Here is a 9668-nt window from a genome sequence, read left to right as displayed (position 1 = left end):
AAATTCAGTTTCTCATCATCAACGACCCAAAATCTGCTAATAAGCCTCTGAACCTTCAATAATCACAAACATTTCCTCTGCATATTATGATACAAATAAAACACTTAAGAATAATGAGCTTAATAACTTTTTTTTTTTTTAGATCAGATCCAAAATGGGCCCTTAGAGCAGTAGAGAAAAGCTCTTGGAATGGCCTTAAACTTGGACTTATGAGTCAAACAACTCTTAGCTTTAAAGACGCTAAATTATACTTTTTAGGTAAACAAACAGTGTAAAAGGTTGGAAGTGTTGTGAGGACTTGGAAGAGTTACATTTCTAAAGCTGAGAGTTTAAAGATGTTGTTGAGCTACTTTCCCCCATATGTTGTTATTAACAGCTGTTATCCCACAAGTTAGCATGAATGATTGGACCACAACCAGCCGTAGATCCTTTCACATACACACTTTATTTAAAAAACGTTTTCCTTAGTGTTCCAAAGTAAATCTATTGTAAACAAACTGCACTTCATCTGAAATAATCATAGTTCAGCAATGTACACCACAATAGTTAGTGGTCCATCCAACTTGACCTATTTCTAAGTACAAACACATGTAATAATAAAACAAGACACAAACTCTCAAATGAAGTCCATCAGAAAGTTTGTAAAAGTGGGAAATTGCTTATCCTGGTTTCTCCTGCTCGTGCAGAGGGCTGCTTCACATTTCTCTATTTCCTTGTACATGATAGTCAGGTGCTCGGCTTGCGGATGAGGAGGAGGTTGGGCCCTTCGTCAGTGGCTTTGATGATTTTCCAGGCGTCATGGTGCATGAGGCCCTCCAGAGAACAGCCGTTGATAGACACAACTTCATCGCCAACTTGGATGAACCCGGACAGCTCTGCAGCTCCTCCTGTTGCAGGAGTACAGCAGCTCAAGGTAAACATGCCTGATTCTTTTCAGCCTCATTAATATTCAGCTTTAAGGTGAGACACTACAAGCAAAAGCATGTTTCTTCATGCACTGGTCAATTTTCAGACTGTGGGCTTCTGTGTCTTCTTTCAGACTAGTGGAAAGAACATTTTTTCTAACTTTGTGTGTTTGTGTGTGTAGATTTCTCCTAAACTCACCAACAGTTACATTACATAATGCCTCATTTACATATTTAAACATCACATTTCAGACAACTTGTAATATAAAAAGTAATTGTGTTAATGTGAGTAATGAAGTGGGGAAGTTTCATGCTGATATCTGTTAGTTACATGTTTGACCCTGTTCACCTGTAGTGTGTACAACATGTATGAATTTTACAATACATATCTTTAATTAAAGGAGGTTTTCTCTAAAGGAGCTTTTTTTCAGACTCTGAGCCAGAAATCTCCACTTCAGTAGCACTTACATATATATCTCTATATTCTGAAGCTTTGTACAGAGGGCTTTGTTCACATTTTAGTTTAAAACTTGGAACCTTGTGGTGTTGCCCGTTGAGATGTAGAATAAAAAGGTCACCTTTAAAGATGCGTTTGACAACGAGAGGCCTGTCTCCGTGGCTTGACGACTTCCCCCCTTCCAGACTGAAACCCAGGCCAGCAGAAGACGTGTGAAGCTCCACCGTTAAAGCACCGCTTGGACCCACATCCACCACTGAGAAATATTCAACACCCAGAATTTTAAAGGTGAAATATTAACACAAGTAGTTTATAAGAAGTTCCTACTGCTTGCCAGCTGACAGCTCACACTGCAACAGTAAGAGCTGTTTATAGGCTCAACGCTCATGTTTGAAACAGAGAAGTGGTCTACAGGAGCTGGACTATTAGATCAGCCTGCTTTGAAATGAGTTTCATAGGTGACAAGAATACAAATGCAACATTAAAGGTTAATGTTAACAAAGACAGGTACGGAAAGGTAAATAAGGTTCTAACATAGCAACAGTGAAGGAAGCCTTGTTGCTGTGGAGGATAAACTGCTTTACGCTTATCAAGGTTTGTCTACATTGTCACAGATGTACGGCGAGGCCTTACCTGCTTCCAAACACTTTTTTCTGGCAGAACACATCCTCTTTGGCTGGCCAGCTGTGTCTTGTACGTCAGAGACGCTCAGCTCTCTGTCCTTGTCTCTCGAAATCACGACTAAGGCTTGGTTGGACAGCCTGGCTTGATGAAGGCAAGACACAGTCTCTCCATGTGTTTTACCCCCCAGACTTGTGCCATTGATGGATAAAATGCTGTCGCCTCTCTGGATTGTGCCCTCGAGGCTCGCTGTCCCTTTGGTGAAGACCCGATGAACCTGGACACAAAGGTACGGGTTACAGTATTACAACTTGCGGCACAGAGATATTCTCAGCATCCATCCCACATTCATTCTTTTTTCTACCTTAACATTTATACATTTCATTGGTTTACATTTATAAATGTACTTTTATCAAGCAGGTGAGTCTCCTGAGGCATTATAACATCAAAGTGCTTTATGTTAATCTGATGGCAATTTAACACCTCATGCCTGAATAAGCACCACGGTCACTTTTATATAAAGGTCAGGACCAAACACTTTCAACACGACACAAGTCTGAATTTGCACAGACAGGGAAATGTCTTGTTCCCCTTTTTAACACCATTTCAAGTTATTGTCCAACAATCACAGAGAAGCAGTTGTTAGTAAGCAAAATGTTATACATGTAGTATCACATTTATCATCTTTTATGCACAAAATGAGTTTAATAAACTCTGAAACATTGTACACCCCCCCCCCCCCCCCCCCCCGCAACCACAGTATTAGATCAGCTCTGCACACTCTCTCTATATCTTCAATATTCATTCATATATGAATATATATTCAACACAACTCTTAACAAACAGGATGTCAACAAAAAAGCCACAATTTAACATCCTGTCACTAAATGCCTGAGTACGTTTAAAGCAGGCAGCAGAATCCACTCTCTGATAACTTAAAGGATGAAAGTGATGTAGAAATGTGTAAGGGTCATTAATAAAAATTTCAGCTGCAATAAATGTACATACATGTCTTCTCATATCTAAATAAAGCTGTAGGGAACATCGAAAAGGTCCCGCAGGATAAATCTGGGTAAAGCCTTATTGACATTTTCCTGGATTCATCCATACTTTCTCTTTTTTCAACACAACATAATTTCTGTCAAATGTTGTATTTGTACTATGTTGTTTATCCTGTACACACGACATCTATTGCACGTCTGTCCGTCCTGGGAGAGGGATCCCTCCTCAGTTGCTCTCTCTGAGGTTTCTTCCATTTTTCCCCCTTTAATTTTGGGGTTTCTTTTAGGAAGTTTTTCCTTGTGTGATGCGAGGGTCTAAGGACAGAGGGTGTCGTAACCTGTACAGTCTGTAAAGCACACTGAGACAAATGTATAATTTGTGATATTGGGCTATACAAATACATTTGATTTGATTTGATTTTGATTTAAGAAAAGAAGAACTCCTAAACCCCCTTACCCCATCCCCACCCCAACCGTACTACCATCATGTCATCCTTTTTCCGGCAGTGGCTCAGTCAGTAGGGGCATGGACTGTGAACCGTAGGGTTGCTGGTCCAAGTCACCAACCAGACCTAAAAAATGGAGTGTGACTGCTACTTGGAGAGGTCCCAGTTCACCTCCGGCCCTACCATGGTGCCCTTGAGCAAGGCACCGGACACCCCCCTTCCCCCCTCACTCCCGTTGCTCCCTGGGTGCTGTCCTATGAGCTGCCCACTGCTCCTAGTACTAGACTCCTGGTACTAGGATGTGTTAAAAGCAGAGAACACATTTCACTGTGTGCTGTGTGCTCTGCATGTGTGACCATTAAAAAGAGGGTTTCATCCCTCCAAATCTTAAATCTTAAATCATCTGTGTGCATGGTACAACTGGATGATATGGCCACAACATAACATTTGAATACTTGGAAGTACATACTGATAACTCAAATAGAGTAAAGGGATTAAAGGTCAACACATTTCATTAAAAATGATTGAATGATTGATTCTTTTCTTTAGACAAATTGAAATAAAATTCTCATTTATATTTATAACCTTGACCCTTTTTTCATTTTAGTATTGTAAAAACATTGTGACACGCACATACAGTATGTCCCCCTATCCCCCAGTGGTGGTATGTTGGCCAGAAGGTTACTTACAGTTATTGCTTTCTGCTCAAGGTCGACTCCACCAGCAATACTAAAACCAAGCCCTGAGCCTTCTTCTTTACTCAGGACAACCAGGTGGGTATGATCGTTCACCTGCAGAGAGTTCAGACACAAAGTCAATGTGACAAAAACAATCATACAGAAACAAGAACTGAAACAATAGGGAATGTGTAATATATTGAACTGCATGTGAAACAGATTTTATGTGCACAGTGCAGTGCAGTGCAGTGCAGTGTTACCTCTGGGAGGGCCATGGCCTCCTGCAGCAGGGCCGACACGTATGATCTCACTATCAGGGAGGACAGCAGCGTCTGCAGCTTACCCTGACTCACAGGAGAAGTAGCCAGCTCCTTTAAACTGTAGACAAAAGGAGTCAATGTATGTTTCCCACTGATTACCATTTCAAACAACACTGACTTCAAACATGATTTTAGTAGAAAGGAACATCATGAAATTAAAAGGTTCACTTATATTGTTGGTCGTCTTTTCCATCGTATAGCCCCAAGAAAATGAACTACAGCGAATATTTACGGAAGAGTATTAGGGCCAGGCATAAGGAAAAAACACATTTATTCTCGCCATTTTGACTTTATTCTCATAATTCTCAAAAATAAAATAAGAAATCTTCCTCCTGTGATTTATTTTTTCTATTTGCATTTGTAGCGTCTACATCATGTAATGCTGGTAACAATAAACTAACACATTTTTTCTACTGATACCAAAACTATATATACATGTTCTGCCTGTGTCATCCAGGCACAGGCTCCAGGAAATAGCCACACCCTCGCACTCTGACATAGATAAACGCTCCCAACTTCTCCTCCTTGACTCTTAGATACAGAGTTACCAAACTCACTGCCAGCAAAGAGAAACTTAAGCAGAACAACCACAAACAGTGGTACAAACTGAACTCTGTACTATATGTGTCAAAGTTACACTTCAAAGGTTAGGTACATATGTTCTCAGGTCTGTCTTTAAACAACGCTCATATGGCCATGTGTACATTATGGCTTATTGGATCGTTCCTCAGTCCTCTTTCTGTGTGAAAATGTATTCCAGAGTTCCAGAGTCTTCAAAAGTCTGAGTTAGTCAATAAATCTGAATACTGTTACATTTTGGCATGAGAATATTAATTTAAGATAGACTTGAAAAAATGTGAACACATCCTTAAAGCGGTGCAGGTGGTGACAGAAGCGCTTCCCTCTCGGAGCTTACTGTAGCTACCGGGTGATACCTGGTGATACCTGGTGATACCAGCGCCCCTAAACACTTCCCATACATGAAGAACTGCTGCCCTTATGCTGAACAATACCGAAGATACTGGCATCAGGTCAAGAACCTCATTCAAAAAATGAGTAAATGTAAATGATTTTTTACTCACTATTAGTCCTTATAAAAGACACCCTTTTCTCACAATGTATAATGTAACAATATATAACTTTTCTCATAAAATGACCATGTTCTCATGATATGACGTTAAATTGTAAAACCACAACACTATGAGCATATAATGAATTCATTCTCAGATTGTTCCTCTAATCTGTCATAGCTTCATACCATAGCTACAACCTTGATACAGTCTTGTTACAACCACTGGAGGCACTAAAGTCACACATCTTTTAATTCCTACACATAGTATATTGGCTTCACTGGGCTATGAATACAAATGATTTTAAAGAACTCCTCACTTGATTGACCAGCCAGGCTGTAGTCCATGGGTCTCTGGGGTTCCTTGAGGAGTCTCTTCAGTGGGTCCAAGATCACCTCGGCTCACCCTGTTCACATCCACTTTTGTCAGGGTTGCAGAAGGTGTACAGCTCTTAGTGGCTTTCGTAGGTGTATTGGGATACCTGCCAGGCTCAGTTGTATCTACGGCTTTATCATGGCCTCTGGTAAAGTCTTCTGTGCATAGTTTTTCCAATTCAGGCATACTGAGAGCCCTGAGCTGCCGCAACCTGCTGTGGGGAAGCTTCCCGTGTTTCCTGCGCAGCACCTGAGGGGTCCGTGGTGCAGTCCCATCTTGAACTTGGGCCTCAGGGTTGTCTTCAGACAGGGGAGCTGTGTCACAGCTTGAATGTGGAAGCTCAAGGTTTATCAATGCAATGCTAGGTGGAGATTTACCAAGAAGAGGTGAGCAGGGTGTGGAAGGGATTATATTCTCCACATAAGAACTAAAAATCCTTTGCCGTGCTTGGCAGTCAATAGAATTAACCAAGCCCATATAACCAGCAATTCTTTGGTTAAGTGAGGCTCTATATGCCAGAGCATAAGACTGAGTGTCACTGCTTTTAGCCACCGGCTTGTCAAAGTTAGCCAGGTTTTCAAAGGACTTTATCTTATTTCTGACAGAGAAGGGATTGTAGTCTGCAGACAAGGCAATGTCTGTGGAGAGGCTTCGTCTTTCCATTGTCTTTATGTACAGTCTGGATGTGCTGGACTTTAGGCTCTCACTTGTCTCCCCAATAGCAATGGGTTTTGAGCCATTACTTGTGGTTGAATTAGTTTTTTGAGTAGAACACAGTGAAGTATATACTGTGTTACTGGCCATGCCGTTTGTTTTTTCTACTGTGGAGTTGTCAGGAGAAAGCATGGCTGCTGATGTTGCATCTATGCCTGTGTGAGTGGGCTTAGAGTCTTTTGAATTCATTGTTTCATTGTCTGCTATAACTAGTGGTAATGAACTAGATAAGGAAGACAGTCGGACTTCAATAAATGTTCTCTGAATGGCCGGGGGTTGTGATTGGCTGTGTGTTTTGGCTGGAGCTTTGGAGCCTGAATGGAAGTCCTTCTCTTTGGCCATCTGTTCTGTTTGTAGTGTGCTACCTGACGGCCCGTGCTCAACTGAAACTTGCCTTCTGCCGCTTACTTTGGGCGAATCAAGGCAGCTGTTCATATCAGGTTTGATATTGGACTTCAAAGAGCTGGACATGGCTGCTGTTAGTGGTGATGTTGTTGACTGGTTCAAGGAAGCATGGGTGTTTAAAGGAACTGGACTTTCACTCTTGGTAGTTTTTTGGAGAGGCTCCTCCTGTGGTTTGTTCTTACTCTTAATACTAAGGCCCTTCAATTTTGAAGCACTAGAGTTTGTTCTCATTTGAGTTTCAAATTGGAGTTTAAAGTTACTACTCCACATGGGATGGTCTGAATTATCAAGGAGATTTAGCCCAGGAGTCTTCTTCAGCACAGATATAGCATGGGGGTTTGAATAAGTTTTACACTCTAACACTTTGGTTTTGTTCGATGCCGACACGCTGGTATCTGATCTGCCGATGCTTGAACCTGAGGTCTCCGATTCCATTGAAGGTAAATGGGGTGTTTGTGTATTCAAATGCTCCAATAAAGCTGAGGTCAGCGAGACATCTGCATGCACATTTGCAGTCGTACCCTGAGTGACACTGTGGATATCTGGAGGGGAGGGGCTGCTGTGAGTGCTTAGAGTTCCAGGACTGGATGCCACACATGCTTTAACTTTGTCACAGGGTTCAATGGCACTTTTAATGTGGCCCTCTATAGAAGACAAAGGTATTGCACTGTTGGAAGATTGGCATGGCTGCTCTGTAGAGGAGACCCCTAATAACTGAGAGAGCTGTGAGTTTGTTGTAGCAGAGTTTTCTTTGTTTGTCAGGGAGACATCAGCAGAGACCTGCAGCACATCAAGGGTCTGATCCAGGTTTGTGTTTGGACTGCTCGCATGCTGAAAACATGAAGACCCATTTGGTGACTGGCTTAAGTTAGAGAGTCCACCAGCAGCAGGTTGCTGGGCATCACATGAAAAAAACTCCACTTCCTCCTCATCTGAGGAGGGCTCAAGAAGACTACCACCACCGCCGGCCGTCGTATTGTCCATTACACTGCTTTCAGTGGTGGAGTTACTGTTGGAATCACTGTCATCTCCTATTGGGTACATATAATTAGAACCAGCATCGGGTCTTTCAGGATGGAATAGTTGGTTCGCATGTGTTGTCTCCACAGAGGGAATGGCACCTTTTTCACTTCCTGCATCCAAGATGGAAGAGTCCAGGGGAGCAGATTGTATTGGAACCTGAATGCTTTCTTTCTCAGACAGGGTTACTGTATGTTGGCTTGAACTGCAGGATACAGGCTCGTCAGGTAATGTTTTGGTGTGTGTATTTGTATCACTGCAGAGGCTCACTTCTGATAAAATATCATCTATATTGGTGACTGGTATTTCAAAGTCATGGTCTGTTTGGGCTGTGTGGTTGGAATTCTCTAAATTTGCAATTATTACTTTTCCTTCGTCGGATGTTCCCTGAACAGGTCTGACTGGGTGCAGTGTCGCAGCTCCATCACTGCTCCCTGATGACATTATCAAACTGGACAGACGATCTACAGCTGGGACCAGAAATAAGAAAAATGTCTGTTTAATATGGACTGAATGAGCCTTGAGCTGAGGTTTTATCCTAAATGGTAAATGGACTGCACTTATAGAGTGCTTTCCTATCGGACAGAACACTCCACAATTCTCATTCACCCATTCTTACACACACACACACACACACACACACACACCTGCAAGCCTGCAAAAAAAACTAAAACACTCTCTAAAAAAACTATGCAGCACAGTGAGGTTACTTACATGTCATGATATAGAACAAATATGATTTAAGAAGAATGTCCTAGGTGATGATATTTCAACTCTACAATTTTTACTCTGAACAGATTAATATTTCTAACCCAGAGCAATGGCAATGTAACTGTAGCTAAAATAAGACTAAATATAACAAAGACAAGTTATTTAAATATATTATATTATTTCAATTGTTATTATAAACATTAACTGCAGATTATCAAATTTAGGGATTCATAAAATAAGGCGAGGCCGTGCATGCGGACGTACTGTAGAACACAGTAACTACATACTATACTACGATGCATCAGAGGTGTTAGATTATGTCAGCCAAGACTTGCTGTGTATATGTCTAGGGTTGGGTAGAGAGAAATGAAATCATTGATTAGTTCAGAACATTTAGGCACTAGAGATATTGCTGTGGATGCTCCAGGATCACCGGAGTAGTTCTTCTGGTGCTGTCCATTAAATAATAGATCAGGCTGGGAAGAATTAAAAGACACTAAAGGACTCATCTGTTTGCTAAATACAGAATTAAAAGCAGAGGAGTGATAGTTTTTATTTTATTATATAAATCTGCAATTAAATAATATAAATGAAATGCAGCCCTTCACCTTCAAATTAATTGGTAGATATCGAAAATGTTTACAAAAAGATTGTAATCTAATGACATGGTGATAACAGCGATCCACAGCAATGTCTATACTTTGCTAAATTAATATTTACACATCTCTACTATAAAACTATCAATAGAAAGCATACAGGGAGTTAAACTAGGGGGTAAATATGGTGTTGGTAACTAAAGGTAAAATATACTGTATATGATAGTCACCATGGATAGAAAGCCAGATGCTTGCAGGTTGCTTTGGGGAAGTAAGTGAGGGAGGGTTGATCCTACATCTTAGGTCGGCATAAAAGGGAAAGAAATGGTGCTCTATTTAAAGGCAAACTC

At 41.1% G+C, this 9668-nt stretch overlaps 1 protein-coding gene across 1 annotated transcript in view; it reads right to left on the bottom strand.

Moving 5' to 3' along the window:
* Positions 1 to 426: 426 nt before the first annotated feature.
* The window catches only part of pdzd2 (PDZ domain containing 2), a 52927-nt gene continuing 43685 nt past the window's right edge, over positions 427 to 9668 (bottom strand). Inside the window, exons 21-26 of the mRNA XM_029438849.1 lie at positions 5817 to 8481; positions 4368 to 4485; positions 4120 to 4221; positions 1995 to 2260; positions 1484 to 1623; positions 427 to 887 (exon numbers count right to left, since the gene is read on the bottom strand). Coding sequence (XP_029294709.1) covers positions 727 to 887; positions 1484 to 1623; positions 1995 to 2260; positions 4120 to 4221; positions 4368 to 4485; positions 5817 to 8481 — 3452 coding nt within the window. The 3' untranslated portion in view covers positions 427 to 726. The remainder of the gene's footprint in view (positions 888 to 1483; positions 1624 to 1994; positions 2261 to 4119; positions 4222 to 4367; positions 4486 to 5816; positions 8482 to 9668) is intronic.

The sequence above is a fragment of the Cottoperca gobio genome, chromosome 9 (assembly GCF_900634415.1).
Source record: "Cottoperca gobio chromosome 9, fCotGob3.1, whole genome shotgun sequence".
NCBI classification, from domain to species: domain Eukaryota; kingdom Metazoa; phylum Chordata; class Actinopteri; order Perciformes; family Bovichtidae; genus Cottoperca; species Cottoperca gobio.
Note: the sequence above shows the minus strand (reverse complement) of the source record. Positions and strands in the feature narration are given on the sequence as shown.